This window comes from Polistes dominula, unplaced genomic scaffold (genome assembly GCF_049000335.1).
Source record: "Polistes dominula isolate Pdom_NZ unplaced genomic scaffold, Pdom_raw_medaka contig_246, whole genome shotgun sequence".
Lineage (NCBI taxonomy): Eukaryota > Metazoa > Arthropoda > Insecta > Hymenoptera > Vespidae > Polistes > Polistes dominula.
The window spans coordinates 362,281-385,156 of NW_028300928.1; the positions used below are offsets into that span (position 1 = coordinate 362,281).

Genomic DNA, 22,876 nt, shown 5'->3' on the forward strand with positions numbered 1-22,876 from the left:
GTCTCGTATTTTTGATTAAGAGGCTTCCTTGCAATGTGTACAAGAAAATGCTTTTACAAAAATTGTACTGGACGTCTCACAAGTGACATGACTTTACATTTTATATCAACAAATATTACCATAAGGGATAATATTACTTTTTTTTTTAACATTTTAATATTGTTTTATAAATAATAAGCCGATAAAGATAATTTATTACACTATGCAAGAGGTTCTCAATATTTTTAAAGTATCGTCTGACGCATGCGAATATGTCAGATAAATTATGTGGCAATATCACTGAAAATTATATCATTGAAAATCACTTTTCCACGTAATGAAATCATTATTGTACGTGGACTTGTATTGCCTTCAAACTTATTATATTACCTCTGTATTTCATGTCGCCAGTTTTTATTTTTTTTTATAAAACAACAATATTCTATTTCAGGTTAGTTTAAATTCACAAGTACCACAGCACGGTTGGATTAGAGAATGGACATTGATGTTACATGGTACTAGAGAGCCACCATACACTGGGTTACCAGCTGCAGATCCGTATTCAAAATTGGCAATCGTGAAAAAGGCTCACGAGGAACGTTCAAGCGCGATGTAACGATAAACGACCGACATTCATAATGGCTGCTCAATCTTGAAAATGTTTACGCGAAATAAATTTATAATTTTATTGATTATTCTTTTATTTTTGCGTTCGTGTGTTCGTGTATGTGCGCGCGTGCTACTGAGCATCAATTATTCCTTTATTTCATTTCATGTATATCCACTTTCATTTATTTCAAGCTTGCAAAATGAAAGAATGAAACAGCTTTTTTTATTATCATTTCAATCGCACGAACATTTTCTGGAGTTAAATTTAAAAGAGAATTTTCAATCATAAAAAAACCCCAATGAAACATTCGACGAACGAGAAATAATAAATTAAACGAAACAAAAAATATAAAAAAAAGGAAGAAAAAAAACCAATGATTCACTTATTAAATGTACACACGAAATATGGGGAATAGATTTATGAAACGTTAAAAGTAACTACAACAAAAGCAGCAACAATAATAAAAATTATAATACTATTACTACTGTTACTAAAAATAAAATTAACGCAAAAGAAAATATACACATATATATGTCAGAAACGCGCGTTTTTGGCTACTACGAAAGAAATAAAATATATATTAAGAATGATTGAGAATTATAAATAAAGGAAAGAAATGGAAATTTTACGAAAATCAATAATAAGTATGTAATAATACAATAAAATTTGATTTATTCTATTCCAACGTCGAACGAATTTGAGCCTGACGCGCGTAGTAGTCTTTTTGGGAACAATAATAATTTATTGTGTAAAAGAAAGTCGTGCTCGTGTTAAATCAACGAGCCCGTCCAACAATTGTAGCAGAGATATTACATTAAATTCGTTCCTTAGCGGAGTTTCCTGACGTTTTTAAAGTCGATTGTAATGATTATGAGTGCGAGAAATTACTGAGAGAAAGTTTGTATGATACAATGAATAATAAAGACAGAAGATCTTTGTTGGTCCATGTGTGCCAATGTTCGAGTTATAAACTAAATAAAATTTTAAACATTTTAACGAAGAATAGCTTAGTTGTTTTTATTCAAATAATCGCTGGCGATTCATTTATCGATAAGTTAATTTGTTTATTAATTTATTTTCACGATTTCGATACATAAAAAATGCTTTCTTGTATTTTGTTTTTTATTAATTACTCGTATATTTATATAAGATTAAATATAAATATATCGTTGACAAAGGTTTCAGTATCTTGCAGGTTAAATACACGGAATGAACCGTATGTTGAACCTTATACGGGCTACGTATGTATATGAACTCATATATGCGTTCAGTGAAAACACATATCGCTGTGGTTGATTAGCACACATATATATGTTTAAAAATTTAAATTAAATAAAAATTCTGCTTTGGCAATTTGAAATGACTATAGCAACGTCTGCAAAAGGGTTACAAATTTCCTAATTAAAAAGATTACCTATGGAATACGTTTTACATGCATATAAACATCTTTTTAAATTATGCAAGATTAAGATAGAATCCTTAGAAACCATTACTATACAGAAAATTTTTAAAATTAATAACATATAGTATGATTCAACCTGTATACAAAATAATTGTGTATTTAATTAATAATATAAAATATCGCTTATGATATTTTTTAATCTAATCTATATATATTTACAAATTCTTCTTCCCTTTTTGATCACATTATTCAAATAATAAGTACAAAAAAAGATAGTAAAAATAAAGTTAATTGAACTATAATAATCATGGTAATAATAAACTAAATGCAAATAATAAAAAATTATTCATTAAGAATTCTTATCAAAACGCAAGAATTTTTCCAAATAACGTATAGGCATATCTATTATATTGTTTGTATTCGTTGAAAATAACTAAAAAAAGGACCAGCATACATATCGACGATGATCCATAAATCTATCTTACTATTTTGCACAAACAATTATAATAGTAACAGATTTACGATTTTACCAAATTTTAAATTAAGGGATTTCGCTGTTTTTAAATGATATAAGTTATTCGTAATTGTTCCTTTCTAGATTTTCTTTCGTGTAGTTTCATATCTTAAAACATTGAAATATTTCATTATCATTATATTAAATTATAATTAAAATTGTGTTAATTCTAATAAATTTAATTATAAATTATCTTACATTAGAAACGAAATTGTTAGATTTCGGTAATAGCGAAATCTCTTAATTAACATTCGATTTTATTATATAAAAAAAGAAACGTAACGAATTGAAAACTTAAAAAAAAGCGCCGATGTTTGCACGCATGGACCAATTAGATGAAAGAATATTATTTATTTATAGCATATTTTTAATTTAAAATAAAATAAATTGTTGCTTATGCTTGAGTAATTCAACGATTTATTAAACTGATTAAAGAGAAAAAATATATAGATTGTAAAAAGATGCAGTATATATATGTATTATATAATATAAGTGTTGTACGCGCGATTATCAAAGTTTCTACTTTATGAATCTAACATGAGTGTTTCGCAACACCTTTCGCTAGGATTCATGGCCAAAGATCATTTTACTCTGTTTATATTGTTCTAACGCTTTATCGAGTTAAGCTATACCAGTTGGTGCTGATGAAAGGTTTCCTACGAAACGTTGGACTTCTTTTAAGCTAACTTAAATTGTATCAATGAAATACATATGTATTTACACAGTAGAACCATTAATACCTCATCTTAGTTTTAGAAATAATTAATTTGCAATTTATCTTTTTCAATATTATGGAGAGAATAACAAATTCTATATGAAATATACTTGTTATACTAACAAATGTTTAATAGCAATATATGGATTGTTATAACAAAAATAAAGATCTATAAAATATCTACTACATCTTTTTATAATTTACTCATAAACTTTTTCTGATCTGATTAATTATTAAGAAAAATTAAAACATTATATTTAGCACATTTGATTCAAAAATAATGTACAATGTTAAACATTTAGATAAGGAAGGTTCTACTGTATTGTACATAACGTTGATTATTGTTTAATCAATAAAACAAAGAAAAATTTCTATTATTATCAGTAAGACAATATCGTTTTAATAATTATTTTGTTATTTCGTTTGACATACTTTTAAATCAGTTATTTGTTTTTTTTTATTAAAAAAACAATAAAATTCATAAGTTGTTACCAAATAGGATAATCTAAACAATATTTTAAGTTATGTATTGTAATTATGCAAATGTTTGTTAATGCTCGTTGATCGGATTAAATTGGAAAAGAAAAGAAAGAAAGGGAGGATAAATGTATGTGTATGTACTTGTAATACGTATGAATATATGTATGTATGAGAGAGATAGAAGGAAAAAAGATAATTTAGAAATATATATCTATTTTCATTCTCGTTTAAATATAAAAGAATTAACAAAATTTACAAGATAAATTTTATGTAGGTATATTAGAGAGATGTAGAGATCAAAGTTTTAGGGAATATATATATATATAAAATAATAATTAAATATATACATGCATATATATAAATATACATAAACATAAAAATGATACGCACTATATATTTAAAGTTATAATTGAAAGTTTAATCGAAAACCTCATTCTATACATAATGTACGTGACAACAAAAACAAAAACAAAAACAAAAACAAAAACAAAAACAAAAACAAAAACAAAAACAAAAACAAAAACAAAAACAAAAACAAAAACAAAAACAAAAACAAAAACAAAAACAAAAACAAAAACAAAAACAAAAACAAAAACAAAAACAAAAACAAAAACATAAACAAAAACATAAACAACAAAAACAACAACAACAAAATAAATAAACTATTTATTTTTTGGGGCCTCTGCATCGTTTTTATATAATATACTTTCAAATTTTGTAAATTTATTTTTAAACAAATTAATTTACATTCTTTTTTCTGCCAATAAATTTCATTTTGTAAATTAAGTTTACGGATATATATCAATGCATATAATATGCATAATATTACAAGGTAAGTGAAAAATGTGATATACATGTCAATAAAAAGTTATATATGATTAAATATATTATACTAAATACATGGAATAATACAACTTGATAAAGAAGGCAAATTTTTGTTGGTATTTTATGTTTTTGTACAATCTTAAATTGGAAGTATTTTTCCTATTCATATATCTGATATTATCAAATATTATCAGTTGTGTTATATATTTTACATATATAAAATTATATATTTATATATAAAATGTTGATATATTGCAAAAATAAATATGCTTTTTAAATTCCAATAGATTATTATTTCAAGTAATACAAGAGTATATCACATATACACCTAAATATTTTAATAATATTGATGGCGTACAAAAAAATTTTTATTAACGTTTTAACCTTTAAACTTTGACCACATGAAGCTTCTTGTAAAGCATACCAAAGCTTTATACGCTTTTACATATATATAGTGCATACAATGAACGTAGTCAAACGATAAAAAATGAATGTGACTTTTAAAAACACAAAGGATTGACGTTCTCGTTAATCGTACGCTTGAGACGTGACCATAATTAATGATAAATTAGAGTTTTCTCTTTATACGTTATACGAAAAAGAACAAAGCTTAGGATACTGCAAAGCTTATGAGAGCTTTCGAAAATTCTACAAGGAAGCTTCCTTTTAAGAGTTCTTTTATTTTCATTGGAAATCTTTCAGATGTACTAACTTTGATAATGAATCGATAAGATTACAAAGTCGGACAAAAGTATCATTAAAGTGTCTCAATTAACTTATCACGCGATTTATCTCCATTTAGATGCTTACATACATATGTATATATATATATTCTACACGTATGCATTGCTAGGTATATTCTCTATATATACTTATTCCAATAATATATATTACATTTTATATTTATATTCAGTATTAATGCATTTTTATGTATATTCCGTATATATGTATATACGTATTTTTACGTGTATATTCTATATTTATATTCTTGCGTATATTATGCATTTATCTATTCCTACGTATATTTTATAAGTATATTCAGTATGCATGTATTCTTATGTATACACAAGTAGATAATAGATATATGTATGTGTATCGCTTTGTTCTCTGGCCAACATGGAAAGATGGTTATACGTTCGATACGTAGGAAGGAAGGAAGGAAGGAAGGAAGGAAGGACACTCTTTTCGAAGATATCATTTTTACGATCGTTTCATTACCTCGACCTCGGTATGCTCTTTACGATGACGTGAGTTCCTTGCATAGAAACGTCCTATAACCAACCGATCGATAAATTACAAATTAAGAATGTAAGAAGTTCTATCTTTTAAAATGGTCCTATCGATTATACATATATTTATCTACAATTATTAGAATTATATGCATATAACAGAATTATTAGTTCGTAATTGTATGTGTAATGTTACAAGAAACTTTTATTGGATCATATTATCGAAAGATTATGTTCGGAAAAATGTTAGAGTGTTTGTGATTCATTGATACGATTAATAAATATCGTTTGAAATACACGATCATTCGTTTGTTCGGATGAGGAGGACAACGAGAGATGACAGGGAGGATAACGAGCGTAGGACTAAAGCTTTAATCGAATCATGTGTCTTGTGTATTCGATGACGCATCCTGCAAGCAAATTTTCTTCCAAACAGAAATTATTAAAGACTACTAGATATCTAACACGATTAAGATCAAATTGTAATTATTATTAAGGAAGATATTCTATTAAACTCTGAAACAATTCGATTGTTATAAATATATATATATATATATATATATATATATTTGTAAATTGTTGAAATGTTATTTGATTAGATTAGGATTAATACTAAATAATTATAAAGGTTTGAATATTAAGAGTTTGCGCACTATGAAGAGGAAGAAAGTGGGAGGAGAGACCGCGAGACGTTCTATGGTAGCGCGGTAGTTCAGTTCAGACTAACAGTCCGCGTGTTACCACGAATCATTGAACAGGTGCCGCGTTTTATGCATCTTTCTTAAATACACTAGGTGCATCATAAATGCATCTAAATATTTACGCGAATTTAAATAAATAATTACATCAATGTTTCTCCTTCAATTTAACTCGGTGAAGTTTAACCAACGATATACATATATATATATTTGTGAATTATATGAAATATTATAAAAAGATAAAATCTAAGAGAAGTAAAGGGGAATCGTAAAAAGAACAAAAGAAAAAGAAAATAAAAAGAAATAAGAAAAGGACGATTAGGCGTGTTACTGCGATCGTTATAAATAAAAGTAAGATGCAAAACATTATTTATATACGATATTATATTTCATTCATTTCATTTCTAATGAAAATTATTTTTTCGATTTATTTTAATTAATTATGTTAAGTGGTAGTCATGTAATACTTTTTATAGAGAAAATTTATTCCTACGTTTGTAGGTTAAAGCGGGAAGAACTTTTAGAAAAGTTTCTTCTTTTTTTACTTTTTATTTTCATGGATCCACGTATTTTCTTCATTCTGTTTTTCATTAATCAAGTTTCACTTACATTTGGTGAATAGTAAGTTTCTTCTTGCTTCGATGCTCTTTGATAATACTACTTTCTGAATTTTAAACAATTTTACGAACAACTCCAACGTACCAATTTTAAAATAAGTCAATCGATAAGATCTTTACCGGATTAAAATCGTATTATTTTGCTTTTCCTTTATTTTTGTAACTTTTTCAAAGTTTATATGAAGGATTACAAAAATAGCGTCGGAAGATTTTATAAGAAGGTAGAATTCTTGTTAGTCCTCCATTCGTATCGTCGAATAAAGCTAAACTTTTGGCGATAGGAATAAGATGAAAAAGTACGAGGCGAGGTAGCGAAAAATAAAAAACGAAAATACAAAAAGATATGGACATTCTCTCTCTCTCTCTCTCTCTCTCTTTCTCTCTCTCAATCAATCCAAAGGAAAAAGAAGAACACGGTAGGAAGGATTCGCTCTTTGCACTCTCCGGATCGTCAACTTCGAGAAGATATAACTTTTTCGCGCGAAACTAGGTCTCGAGATCCGCGAGACGCGAGGGATAAAAAAAGAGAGAAAGTGAAGGTTGTGTAGAGAATATGAAAAGAGAGAGAGAGAGAGAGAGAGAGAGAGAGAGAGAGAGAGTCTAGCTAAGAGCAGGGTGAAAATATGAGAGAGAGAGAGAGAGAGAGAGAGAAGAGAGTGAGAAGGAGATAAAGAAGAAGGGGGAAGAGTGCTTCTTTTCACGATTATCTTGCATTTACAACAACGCATTTTACGCTCGATCCCTTTTTTCTCTCTCTCTCTCTCTCTCTCTCGATCACGTACACCGTCGACTAGAAAATGTAATCTCACGTCACCCACGAGTATTTTTATACGAGCAACAAAAAGCAATACAAGAATATACCGATCGGTCGCGTGTTGTACTATTAATAACACGAACGGACCAATACATGGTCATATAAAATATAACACGTTGAGTTTTTTCTATTTTTTTTTTCTTCCATTTTTCTCCCTTTCTCTCTCTCTTTATCTTTTGCACCCTTGCATTTGAGTTAAAGAGAAATAAAAAAAGAAAAAAAAAAGAAAAAGATATAACAGAGGAGCGGGAAACAAAAGATTCGAAAGGTTCGATCGTTGATACACACAGGGATACATTGGTGTAGCTAAGCAAAGAGTAAACGAATGATTTACGACCTAAACTTGACTATTTTTCCAGAGAGAAACCCACCCGATCGAGAATTTTTCACAGAGATTTCTCGATCGAACGTTACGGTGTACGTTTGTGTATACATGTACTTTGAAATTGTAGAGAATTATTTATTCAGAACACGAGGACTCATTTCTCCGCGATGTTGAGACTTCCTACCTTTTGTTTTTCATCTTTAATACTACAAGCGTGTCTTTTATATACACTTCGGTAATACATGCTTCTATTCCTTTAAATAAAACATCTGTATTTTATTTTCCTAATACATATTTATTCGAATATATTTATTGCAGCGTAAATTTATTATTTTTACAAAATTTTTTTTCTTCCGTTTCAATATAAATACGTTCGGTCTAATAGATAAAATGTTATTACTTGCAATTACACTTGTTTTTTTTTTTTTTTTTTTTTTTTTTACGTTAAAATCTAATATTATAGAAATTAGATTATTTTATATCTGACTTATAGAGATATTTTATGATATTTTTTATTGAATTCGCTAGACCTTAGTCTTATTCGATCGTAAAGATAACACGAAATTTCTTTTCAGCAGGTAAACATTTTCAATCTAGATGAAAATATCTGTTTTTCTCCTTTCCCCTTTCTCTCATGATCGATTTGTAATAGAGAAACCTTAATTTCAGTTACTCACGAACCAACTATGGAGTCGTCCTCATCCATCAAATTTATCTTACTTTATTTTTGACGATGAAGAATTGCTCGATTCTTTTCATTCCAACGAACCAACTATTCGAAAGATTTAAATATAAATTTGGTAAGATAATAGAAATTTTATCGGTACAAAAATAGAAAGAGAGAGAGAGAGAGAGAGAGAGAGATAGCGTACCAAAAGCAAATTGTTCCTTCGAAGTATGCGAAACCGTCCCGTGTTCCGGCCGTTGTTCCATTTTAACGATGCCTGATAGGTCGACGCATTGCAATAAATAACCATTGAGAACGAGGTCTTCCAAAACAAAAGGTCATATGTATGTATATAGTACTTATATATATATTCATTATATAACATATCTATATAATGTTTTAGAATCTAATGATAAGTATAGCATGATTGGATATTATTCATATTTTTCATAATCTGCTTAAGGTTTTATAATTGCGTTTAGACTTATTTTTAATTTTTTATCGCAAGAGTATGCTCGAACGTTTCTTTTTCAAGTCCACGTAATATCTGCATAGATATTCCACTTTTTTGCAGTTCTGTTTGTCCTTACTTTATTAGGAATATGAAGTTATGATTTAATTATATGAAATTAATTAAGAGCGAAAATAGTCGAAAGAATTCTTTTCCAAATTATCGAGAAGTAATATAATCTGAAACAAGCTTTACGCTTAGTTAAATTGATGCGATTATTCTGTATGTTAGTAACATAAGCGTTTATCAATGAGCATCGAAGCGAACATAAATATATTCAATAATGACTATAATTATATACTAGAAATAGGTATATTATAATAATAGGGACAATTATAATTTCAGATTGGAAGAATCTGTAAAGAAGAAGAAATAGAAGCAGATATTTAATGATATCATTGAATCATCGTAGGTTGATCTATCAAAAAGGTGGCGGGTGTCGATCCTAGATTATCGAAGGACGACGATATTGAGGGAAGGTTCTCAGGAACCCGGCAAATGTGGCTCTGTGCACGGTGAGCCGAGGTTACGGGGGCCGTGGGGCCCGTGGCGGGGGTGGTGTAGGTGGTACTGGTGTTGGTAATAGTAGCAATAGCAGCAGTGGTGGTGTTGGTGGTGGTGGTGGTGCTGGTGCAGGTGGAATTGGTAGTGGATTAGGAAGTAGCAGAAGTTGCGGTGCTCGAGATAGTGGTCGATTCGAAAGATCGAAAGGAGAGGCAAGCGTGCGATTGCCATTAAGTCCCCGCACTTTGTGCGCTCCAGGAAGCGGGGGAGGAGGGGCTGGCCCGCTCGTTGGGACCCAGACGCATGGCCACGCTCAGCAGACTGGTGGTGGGGGGCCAGGGACTGGTGGAGGTGGCACCACCGGTACTACTGCCTCGCCCGAAGAAGTTCAGGCCCTTCAAGACGAACCAATGCTACACGTTGAAAGACCGGCTCAACAAGGAACTTGGATTTGCTGTGTTCCGTGTTATTGGCTTAGGAAAAGTAAAGCCGTGCACAAGGCTTTGCTCACCTTCGCCATGTTACTCGTTACCAGTCTACTCGTCACTAGTCCTGTTCTCTTTCTTATCACTACTCTACCCGAAGGAGAACAACCGCGCGATTGCGCGCCATTGGTGAGTTTCATTTTCAATCCTAATACTCACTGCTATTATCTTACAATTAGATAACACTTATCTGAACTCTCGTTCGCCTTCGATATCTATGTACTATATCATAGTATGAAGGAACGAATCAAATGATTTGTAAATCGCGGAAAAGCTTTTCTTCGAATAATTTTAGTTAATACATGAATCACACAGCTAACTTATTTCAAGAAAAAGAAAAGAAAAATATACTCAAAGTTTCGTACTAAATATTAAAGTACAGTTATCTTTCGATATTATTTTAAATTAACATAATTCAATGTTGCAGTACACATTTATAAAAATAAGAGATATAGTTGAAAAATATAATTTATAAAAATCGTTTAATCAAGTATCCATTCATTTGAAAGATCCTGCTGAAAAGTTTTTTATAACATTGACCAGTAAAGAACAAAAGAAGATAGAATGATAAAGAGAAGAAGAGTCATTCGAATTCTGGCTTCCATTTTCAGGAATATCTTTCGTGACAAACGAGGCGTGAGATTTGCAAAATGGCAGAGAGAATTCCAAACTGACAGCATCATATTTCTGCCCGCATAATTCTGGTTAGGTATCTCGATAGAAAACGATAGATTATGGGAGGAAAAAGCTTGATGAAAGATGATAAGCTGCTATCGATTTCTAAATCAGTCCTTTCGTTTCTTATCGGATATTTTTACGAAATTTTTTTTAGGAAAGATATATCGAGTAATCGAACATGTAACACGTGTTCGAGTTCGTCGTTGTAAGTAATATTTAACGATGCGAATCGAAATAGAGATCTAAAATAATAGTTCGCTCTTGCATCTGCCATTGTATTTTTATATTCGCCTAAGAGAAATGGAGGTACCGACCTACGCTTACTTTAGTATTCGAACTGCTTGAAACCCCCAACCTTTTCGCAAATTCACGAACAAACACGAACAAGCACATTGAGGAAAACTAATTTTCTCGACTATAATCCATCGTTTATTCGACCGTACGAAACATAGCCGTGGATAATTCTGTCCTCCATAGATTCGAAAGAGCTCCTCTTTAACTTTCTTTTTTTAAACGAGGAATAATGTTCTATTAAATCGACCTTCTTATCGAATTAATTATACTTTTTAAGTTATATATATATTCTGAAATGTCAATTCCAGATGAGAATTATTTTTATTCTTATATACTGATCAAACACTTTAGAAATAAAATATTTGAACAAAATATTTTCAAACATGCAGATTAGTGATGATTAAATGCATTTCCTATTTTTTTTTAACACTTATAAAATGATACGTCTATATAGTCTGGTCATTATACCGTAAATTTCACTCAAGGACCTTTAACTGAATTACGAGTTGCTTACTGTTGATCGTGAAACCATAGTAAGATAACTCTAAGCCTTTTGCTGATAAGATGGCTATTACACGCCTTCCGTTGTCGTCCATCCTCCTTCTTTTTTCTCCTTCCTCTTTTCTTTTCTACTTTTTTATACTGATTTTCAATGAGATTAACCAGTTTTTCCAAATCGCCAATTCTAAAGTTACGAATTAACTGATAGATAAGGAAATATTTTCTCTTTCTTTTTCTCTTTTTTTTCCTTTCTTTCTTTCACTATTTCCGATTGCGTAACGTTATCGATCGAAAGTATACAATACCTTGATGTTACTTCACAAATGACTGAGAAACAATTGAAATGCTTTTGAAAGATACCGTCTATGAGAAGTAGCACATACGATCGTTATCGATCATTTCGATCAACGTGCCATGATTTCATTGACAACTTACAAATACAATAGTTGGTTATTTCAAAAATTCTATACGAATGATTTCTTTTAAATATGTATATATGAATAAAATATTGAATGATTTTTTAAAATGATTTTTAGTAGCAATTGTGATAATCAGAAAATCATTTTTTTTTATCTACGTTTCTATTGTAATATCTTACAGTTATTAAACTCGTAATTATATTAAAGAGCAAATATTTGATTGTTGGTCATAGAATTTATAAATAATGTACATTTACATATATATAGTTAAAGTATAGCACGTGCTAGACCATGCCGAAGCCGTATTTCAAGGTAAGGTTTCGAGGCAAATGTCAATCTCGACCGAGATCAGGGCTTTACCCTTCATCCTGACCTTTGTTCTTACAACTAATGCAAGAAATAAATTTTTGGAAGATTCTATTTGATTCATTTTACCTTATAAATGTAATTTCTCTTCTCTTTTATTCGTTTTTTATTTTTTTTTATTTTTCTCTTCTTTCTAATATAACGAGCAACGAATTCGTTTGAAGAGCCTTACGATTCATCGAATGGATCGATCTTGTGAATAAATCTATGATGCGTTTTCTTTTAAAAAAAATATCATCGTGTTGGTGCGTTTTTCAATAGTAATTCATTTTATCCATAACTCTCTTCTTTTTATACTCTTTTTTAGTAGTTATCAATAAATCCAATTAATACAAATTGACAAGTCAAAAAAAAAATAGAAAAATAAAATATTCCAAATCGTATTCAATTGTATTATTTAAAAAGAAAATTAAAAGGAAGTCATAAAATTGATAGTAATTAGTAATTAAAATAATAATTGCAGTTATAAAAACAATGGTATAGAATATCGTTGACAAAAAAAATAGACAAATAAATGAATTAATAACGAATGTTTTAGGACGAGGCCTGTATTAGAGAACGAGACGGTCCGGATGGAATTTGCGAGTCGAAGGCCTGCATGGAAGCCTCGAAAAGGATCTTGGCTTCAATGAAAAGAGGAGTGGATCCTTGCAAAGACTTTTATCAGTTTGCCTGTGGTGGTTTTCGCGATCAACAGCCTTATCAACCAAGCTCGAGTTTCAATATGTTGCAGGCTCAAATCGACGAACGTATTCATAGTAAGTTGCACTTATAACTTATCTTTTTGCATCAGTTGGATTAGCTAACGTGACGAAAACTTTGAACTCTCCATTAAACCCGGTGATTAGAATCATAGGAGTAATCAATTTCCATTAAATATGCATTTTCTATCTGCTCGAAAAAAAATCTATTTAAAAGTTATGCTATAAGTTACTCATTTTATTAGAATAAAGTTTAGATAATTTATATTTTGGTTATTTTTGGTCGAATATTAGTTTTCTTCGGAAAGAATAAAACGAACGTTCAAGGAATCGCATTAACAAATGTTCTCTATCGGTCTTTCTCATTTTTTCTCTTTCTCAAGAGATAAATCTATCTTGGCAGAATTTAGAAAAGGAGTCGTCGTTTTTCTCACAGCGTCGAACAGGAAGAAGAAAAAGTAAGTAGAAGAATCGTATGACGTACGGTCGAGTTGGCCAAAAAGAATGAAAAGTAACCACCTTTTCTATTCTTCATACTCTCTATTTCTTCTTCCTCTTCTTCTCTTAACATCGCCAGCTGATAGCAAAGCTTTTAACCAGTGCCAAATTTTCTTTTACCGGTTTTCCTTTGTAAAAAGAACAATCTTTCTTTTGACTTTTACGTTATTTTATTTTCCTTCCTAAAAATTCAATTTAAATGTTTAAATTACCTCAAATTGCCAATTTCCTCCTTTTTTATAAAGATATAAATTTAAAGGATTTAAAGTATAACAAAATAACATAAATCGACATGACACCTTGCTCTGCTCGACCAATCACAGAAAAATGTTAATACATTACTGGAAAAAAACTTTACTGGACCCGATGAAAAGCTTCAATTTTGTTGACATCATTTGGAGTATAGAATGGAAAGAAACGTTTGAAAGCTTCCTAAAGTTTAAAGAATTTGGCTAATCGCTTTCATCCCTTGCCGTCTTCGTTGCCGAAGTGTCGGTGATGCGAAGCCTTAGCTACTAGTGGAATTTACGTAAGATGGAAAAACGTTGAGATGGGGAAGGAGAGTTAGGGGAGGTACATGTACGCGTTTTCTACAAACCTGATTAATCGTATTTAAAGGGGTCAAGTTCGTCTTTTAATAGGCACCTAATTATAGTTACTTCTTATCTTTGTTTAATACGATAGTAAAATAGTAATATTCGGAGCTGTATCATCTTGAATCATACTGTAACTGGAGATTCATATCTTGGAAGAAAAAGAAGAAATGCAAAATATTGTATATATTGGGTTATCCGGAAAGTTCGTGTTAATTTTGACGGAAGATTGAAAAGCAACGCATTTAAGTTTTTGTTTTGATATATATTTATGAAATTATATATAAGTACCATTTTGTTCCACAACCTTTCTCCATCTTTATGGGTAATTTCAAAATTTCGTCCTTCTAGAACTTCTCAGATTTTTAAGCAAAAAATCTTTATTCCACCTACTGAAAATCGGCACAAATTTTTCCGACAATCCAATAGATTTTAGGACACTGTAAACATAACGTTTAAGAAAAGTTAACTTATTGAAATTATTTTGAATAAATGATATTTTGTAATAAATATTATAAAAATAATAATTGTCGGGATCAGGGACCACCGTAAAAATCTTACGGACGACGAACAATTCGTTGGAAATTTGAAAGCTACCCGTTGGTTCATTAAATCGTAACGAGTCGTTTGTATGGAGAATGTTCTTGAGCTGGGAAAGTTGAAAGGGCTTGGTAAACCTGAAGTACGTTCTTTTCATTTTCAACTCTTTCTCTTTCCTTTTTTTTTCTTTTTCGCTCTTTCTGTTTTACGCCGATCTGCTTTTTCCCTTTCTAAAGCATCACGCAGCAAAAGTGTTATTCGCGCTACGGTTTCTCCAATTGCAAGATCCTTCCTTGCCCGAGATGAGAGAATATATTTTCTCTGTGTCTGTGTGTGTGTGCGTGGGCAGAAAAAGACTTTCGTTGCTTTGCTGTGGTAATAATGAAAGGAAAACACGAGTATACTATCGGTTTCCACTCGTAAACCTCCATTTTTCTCTATCTTTTTTTCTCTTTTCCTTTTTTTTCCCTTTTATATTCTACATATTATAGATGATCCATATAAAATGTTACAAATTATTCTTATTAAATTCTTTTATAATACAACCACTGATTTTCTTTCTATTTTATATTAAATAAAATAACTTTAAATAACTCTTTAAAGATCTTTTTATTAGAATTGATAAAAATATTTGTATAGAATATTAAGTGACATTACATTTTCTCTTTTTTTACTTTTCTATTAAAAATCCAATTTCCTTTTAATGTAAACAAAATAAGGGAATTCTGAGCTAGCATATCTACGTAATATGTGACGGTTACGGTGTAGACAGTTCGTAACAGTTTACGTCGGCTATCTATTTACCTTTTTTCATTCTTTCCAAAATAACGTTCCCGTTAAATGGTCCTTGCTACAGGATTCTCATTTTCGTTAATGCATGAAATGCATTCGTTTCATATGAGAATATTAATACATTACTGTTCAAATTTAAAAGAAAGACAATTTTCGTTTAAATAAAAATATTATTATCAACAATAAATATATTTTATAATTTAATGAAAGTCAATTCTATCTATACAAAATTAAAAGATAAAGTTGATAAACTAGATCAATCGAGCTTAATATATAAAATACCCAGTAAATGCGAAAAATGCTACATAGGACAAACGAAACAAAAATTAAAAAAAAGGGTTGATCAACATAAAAATGACTGTAAACCTACTAACATGTTAAAAATTAACATTTTGCACTCCGCACGACTTTTTACGCTGAGTAGCAGCAACTCCGCGCGACTTAGCGGCAGAAACGGCACATTTACAAACCCTCGTATTATTTAGTATAACTTTGGAACCAAATAACGGATTTGATATTGGATTTATATTAATCTGTAGACATCAAGGAACATATTTACCTAAAGAACTTTTACCAAAAGAACTTAATTACTAAGAGAATGTATGTGTGTAATAGCGTTGCATTTGAAAAAGAGCGAGAGCGTTCCAATGTATTTGAAATGTGACACTATTTGATAATATTTCTTTGTACATTAAAATCTCACTATAAAATGCGAGATATACTCCTATAAAAATATTTCTTCTACAAATTTTTTTTGTCGCTCTTCTCAAGTTTCGCCAAAAAGTTCTCGGACCGTCGTAAGCACGCGTCTCGCATTCTCTTAGAACACAAAACCCGCTGATATTTTTTTTTTATATATCTTTGTTATTTCACTATATTTTGATTCGATGTCTTGTGCTATTTTAAAAAAAAACATGAGGGAAACATGCATGTCTCAAAAAGTTGTGCTGAAATAACTTAATTTCTCGTAATCACTAATAAACTTTAATGTCTCATACGTTGAGACATCGGAGTGATAAGTTAGAATCAAGATGTCTCATACAGTGAGACAGCGGAGTGCAAAGGGTTAATACCACTGCATTAGCTGAACATCAATTTACAACATGGCATAATTTCAAATTCGACATAGCAACTATTCTTGATATTGAAGACAATTGGTTTAACAGAAATATAATCGAAATTTATCAATAATAACATGATTAATTTCAGATCTGAGTCTAACAACTTAAACAGTATCTATAACAAAATTTTAAAATTTAACTACCACTCAATTACATTATTTAATAACAATAATATATGACACTACAGTAGTTAGATACCTAGACTATGAGACATTAGTCTAGATTAATTACTGTTTAATTTACATGTTTAATTTTAAATTTATTACATTACAAACGAATTTTTTAATCAATCACGATTTATTGTTAGGTCTAGTTTATGTGTTATAAAAAAAATAAAAAATTTATAATGTATGTCTTATCAATACATAGAAGACTCGGGACATTGATTTGATTAAGGTATAAATAAAAAATATTATTATATATTTATCGTTTCAAAGAACTATGTATTTATAAGATTATATAACCTCTGTATTTTATAGTTGCTGAAGAAGTCTTAATATAAGGACGAAACGTTCGACAAGATCAAAACAATATGTTCTGATTTTGTTCACCTGTCCAACTACCCTATGATATAAAGTTTGAATAAATATAGGTTTGAGAGGTTTCACATTTATGACTTTTGGACTGCACGTGCACTTTTGACGAGGATTGTTCGTTAACTTACGTAGTTTAACGATGGATTTTCAATGATTGAATTTTTAATAGAAAAAAAAAACGATAAGGTAATCTAATATTAAATAGTTCGTATGCATCAGTATAATAGATTTGTGTGGGCAAGTGGAAAAATTGGTAGAAATAAAAGAAGTATCATATAAGCATTAATAGGATAAATAAATGAGCTGGGATAGCTAGTACGACCTCGTTTTTGAGAAGGATTCTCGACTACTGTGTATTACGTATGATCGATGCACCACGCGATTCGCGTACCTACTACCAAAGCCAGAGCTTACGACCTTAACAGGAACAATAGGTTCAAGCGTATGCCAATATACATGGTGACCCTTTGCAATCGATCGTTCTACGTACCTACGTACCTACGTACCTACGTATCTACGTACTTAGGCATTTACTTAGGTAAATACGTATTTTCATCAATATAATTAATCAAAAGTCAAGAATTTTTGCAATATCAAACAAAATTCATTTTAGTAGCATAAAACTTTTTCTCTATACTTTTCTAATAATTTAAAATGAAAATGTCGTTAATGGGTAAGAAACTATAGGAGTTTAGTTAGAGAAAATATACAAAGATGAAACTTTAACCGTTATTCTCTTTTAACAGGCCGACGAACCAAGCATTACTATTACTTGTTCTCGCTTCTATACCAACGAAATAGGATAAGCTGAAATTTTTGAAACTTTTCAAATTACCTACGTAAAGATCAAATTTCAGGGAAAAAAAGAAACATTATTGCAAAATGATGAAATATTTTATTATTTGTTCAAGCTAGCAAATATTGTTCAGCTTCATAATTTTGTTTAATTACTGTATATCTTATATTATTATTTCTTTTTTTTCTTAAGACTGGCCACTATTTTGTTTTCTTTTTCCAAAAAGAGAAACGAGAGACGTAGTGTATCTTGCTTGGCTCGTCCATTTCGTAAAAGTTTTTTTTTCTCTTTTTGTTCCTTTTTTTTTTGAATACTACGCGTAGTAAAGGAGCTTCATCGCAGACTTGAAAAGTTGAAAAGACTTGAAAAGACGCGAGCGAATTGAATCTTTTACTCTTCTTTTTTAAGTTCATATAAACGAATTCATTCGAAAAGATTTTTTAAAATTCTTTTATGTTTACAGGTAAAAATGAGAATAAATTAATAAATGTAAAAAGATAAATGGGGGAAAAATGAGACCTGTCAATTTTTGACAGGTAATAGAAAATAGCAAGATTGATTTAATTTCAGGATAGAGATGATTCAGGGAAGAGATTTTAAACGGAAGGATATCTTGGTTTAACCACAATCATCGTCACAAACCAGTAACGCATATATACCCACACAAAACCGCACGAAACCGCACGAAAGCACACGCGTGTGTAACCACAAATCTAAACGCGTATCAAGCTTTTCTTCTCATGTTTAAGTATTATATATTACATATGTTATGTTATTCGGAGACGAGAATAACATCGTTGCAAAGATCGATGTCATTCGGCGTTAAAAACGATATCGGACATCATCGAGAAGAGTAAAAATGGCGGACGATCGATAGACCCACACGGGAGCTCTCTTACATCGGCAAAAATTCAATCGTGCTATTTTTAAATTCAAGCATGACATATATATGACGTACATGGCGAAAGTATTACAATCATATATATATATATATATATATTAGTATGAATTTCGTGTACGAAAAATAATCATGGCGATCGAATATCTTGATCATTTCATACTTTCATATTTATAATAAGTAAAATTAGGTTTAAAAATTGTCCTTTAAATGAAAGAAAAAGTATCGCAGAGAGTGGCATTATCGACTGAGAAATAGAAAGATTTATTTTAACTGCAAAAATAATGTCTTTCCTCTCTTTCCTAATAGCATTTCTCTATCTTTTATGGCACGTTTCGTGTCTTCGAACATTCACACACACTATTACTATGTTACATAGTAGGTATGTACGTATTACTGGATAATAGTACCCTAGAATGGTATCTCATGTATCGTGGAATATCGTCGAGTAACCAGATCATGCTTTGTTGCAATGAATCTACTCGTAAAGATATATCTTTATGGTGTTGTACGATGATCGTGATTTATATCATCAACGTTTTGCTCTATTAATGTTACCAACCTATTAGGAAAACGATCTGGATGTTAGTTTAATACCACTATTGTGTTTACTCTATTCCTATTCATTATTTAAACTAAACAGTGTTTGTTCATTTGCTTTTATGTGTATTTATTGTTAATGAAAGCTTAAATTTCTATTGATTTTAGTTTCTATTATCTCATGTGGCAATAAAATTGCATCGACAAATACGTCTTTTTTAATTTCAAGTTTGTCGAATAAAAACTGAAAAAGATTTATAAAAGAAGATGTATCACTTTATGTCAAAACTTGAAAATAAGTTTGCTAACGACGATTGAATAGTTCACTTTGTCGGTTTCGTGTCTACGAGAGTTGAAGAAAAAAATGTTAACCGGTTGTACGTGTATTTAAAGACGGAAGGACGAGGAATCCTGAGTCATTAGCAACTTCCTGACAACTGGTGCATCGCTACTATTTTCGTTGAAACGTTTAGTGCAATTCAAAGAGATTGCACTTACTTCTATGCGAAAGAAAAGGAAAAAGATCAAAAAAAGTTACAAGAATAATCTTGTTAATAGAAAGAAAACTTTTTGTTAGATGAAAATACAGAAAAGTATAGATTTTCATATGATCAATTAATCATAATAAAAATTAAAAATGATAAAAATAATAATTTGTCATTTAATTGAATAATTTTTAATAGACAAAAGAGAATAAATGTATTGCATTCTATCTCGGTTGAATTGACATAAAACCAAGAAGACAAAGAAAGACAGAGACAAACGGAGGAGAAAGAGAAAGTCTGCATCATCGTGGTCTTCCATTTCTCATTTCTGTAGAAATGAAACAAAGGTGCAAACGTCGACAACTGAAGTAGTTAGAGAGAAGAGTTTGAAGGCATCATTCTACACCTATTTTTGCTCTTTCTATTTTCTCACTCTCTTTCTTTTCTTTTTCTTGTAACTTTTTCTCTAGGAACGCCTAAAAGTTTCAATCAACCTAAGTTGCCAAGTTTGTAGGTCTAGGCGAGTGCAAGCATTTGGATAGTTCAGATGAGAAGTTTCCGAGTGTTTGAAGATACCTACATGATACTTGTTGGACAAAGAAAGTAAAAGCATTTTTCCGAAATCTAGTCCGTTAGATTTCTTAAATATATTTTTTTTTAAATATAAATATTAATCTTAACAATTATAAAAATTCATAGTAATGTTACAATTTTTCTACAATAATAAGAATAAAAGAATATTGCAAAATTATGATTGTGTTGTACCGTATAATACTTTTTTTCGTATGAGGTAACTTGTATCGATCATTATAAATGCACCAGCAAAGATCTTTTGTGACGCCTTGAATCAACATAAACTTGCTGTTTTATGTGCACGTATATTATTATATAAATACATATTGTTTAAGCATGAGTGCATACGGCCAACCTATGCATACACGTACATTAGCATATCTTACTTACTTATTTCTGCACGCTAGCCATTTAAAAACACGGTTATTCCATAAACATAATTTCCTCTTATACTTATCCTTCAAAACTCGAGTGTGTCGTGGAAATAATACGCCCCATTTTTCTTTTTAACAAAAACTTAGTTACTCTTTCGTTAAGAAAAGAATAATTATTTGTTTCCTTTTTTCCGTACCATTATTCTAATATCGTTTAAGTATTTTCTTTTCTTCCGTTTTGCAAATTCAAATTTGTATTTATTTAATAATATCTGTTGTGACTTCATACGATAATTATTATGATTTATTTATTTTATTTATAGAGATAGAAGAAAATTCTATCTATATATATTATTTTTATTATATATTAGAGGTACTGAAAAGTAATCAAAATTTCTTCGATGAGTACACTCACATTTAGTTTGTGTCAATGAAAAATCGAGGAACTTCTTAAAAAGGGAATTGAACAATTTCCTTTACGTAAGGCAAAAAGTGTTAGAAAATGATGAACAAATTTTATGTTGAGTAGCATTTAAAATTTCTTTAATAAATAAATGTTTTTTTTTTCGCCAGCAAAGAAAAATTTTGATTACTTTTCGGTCCCCCTAATACACACATATATATTTAATTTTATTTTTATATACATGATTTATATATATATAATTGTAACTGATACTATCTATATAGACCATAGATGATCTACCACTAGATATGTCAAATTGTTCTATCACAAAAAACAGTCAAATGTTTGTTTCATTTTTCGGATTAGGAAGCTTATGCGATATGCATCATTTTTTCCTTGGCTATTCGATAATTCTTTTATTATTTTTTGGAAATAATAAACAAAGGAATGTTGTAAATAGTAGCTTAGTATAATAATTTCCGGAAGACGATGGCTAAGTTTTGTTACCGTCATTATGAATAAACGCTCGTTTATTCCTACCCAAATTTTCTGTCCTCGTTTGCAAGAATGCCCTTGAAGAAAAGAAGGGAAAAACCAGGCAAGAAAGAAAGGAGGGAGAGACAAAGAATGAGTTTTTTTTACTATCGTCAACCAGATCGTTTTGTAGAATTGACTAAATTCAACGAAACAAAGTTTTTTTGTTTTTCTCTAGATAATGTTTTATTTTCTTATGCTACTTCAACCCTTTTTATAAATCATTACTATTGTTAATATCGTCATCATTCACATCATTATTATTAAAATATTTTCTGAAAGCAAATAAATAAAAATAGAAAAATTGAACCATAAGAACGTGTCCTATTTTCAAGTTAGAATTTCGAGTGGAAAAGTATTTCCAAGACATGTAAAAGGAAGAAGAAGAAGAAGAAGAAGAAGAAGAAGAAGAAGAAGAAGAAGAAGAAGAAGAAGAAGAAGAAGAAGAAGAAGAAGAAGAAGAAGAAGAAGAAGAAGAAGAAGAAGAAGAAGAAGAAGAAGAAGAAGAAGAAGAAGAAGAAGAAGAAGAAGAAGAAGAAGAAGAAGAAGAAGAAGAAGAAGAAGAAGAAGAAGAAGAAGAAGAAGAAGAAGAAGAAGAAGAAGAAGAAGAAGAAGAAGAAGAAGAAGAAGAAGAAGAAGAAGAAGAAGAAGAAGAAGAAGAAGAAGAAGAAGAAGAAGAAGAAGAAGAAGAAGAAGAAGAAGAAGAAGAAGAAGAAGAAGAAGAAGAAGAAGAAGAAGAAGAAGAAGAAGAAGAAGAAGAAGAAGAAGAAGAAGAAGAAGAAGAAGAAGAAGAAGAAGAAGAAGAAGAAGAAGAAGAAGAAGAAGAAGAAGAAGAAGAAGAAGAAGAAGAAGAAGAAGA

The 22,876-nt window shown here is 30.1% G+C and overlaps 2 protein-coding genes across 4 annotated transcripts in view; both read left to right on the forward strand.

Moving 5' to 3' along the window:
- The window catches only part of amon (prohormone processing protease amontillado), a 29,185-nt gene extending 24,804 nt beyond the window's left edge, over nt 1-4,381 (forward strand). The window contains exon 12 of the mRNA XM_015332362.2: nt 431-4,381. Coding sequence (XP_015187848.1) covers nt 431-595 — 165 coding nt within the window. The 3' untranslated portion in view covers nt 596-4,381. The remainder of the gene's footprint in view (nt 1-430) is intronic.
- A 1,943-nt stretch (nt 4,382-6,324) lies between these two features.
- LOC107072439 (neprilysin-1) overlaps nt 6,325-22,876 on the forward strand; it is a 55,018-nt gene continuing 38,466 nt past the window's right edge. The window contains exons 1-5 of one of the 3 annotated variants that reach the window (XM_089171422.1): nt 6,325-6,803; nt 8,878-9,008; nt 9,105-9,219; nt 9,732-10,504; nt 13,172-13,391. In XM_089171422.1, coding sequence (XP_089027548.1) covers nt 10,301-10,504; nt 13,172-13,391 — 424 coding nt within the window. In that variant the 5' untranslated portion in view covers nt 6,325-6,803; nt 8,878-9,008; nt 9,105-9,219; nt 9,732-10,300. Of the gene's footprint in view, nt 6,804-8,877; nt 9,220-9,731; nt 10,505-13,171; nt 13,392-22,876 lie in introns of all 3 variants that reach the window. The other 2 variants (XM_015332371.2, XM_015332370.2) reach the window with 2 other exon arrangements.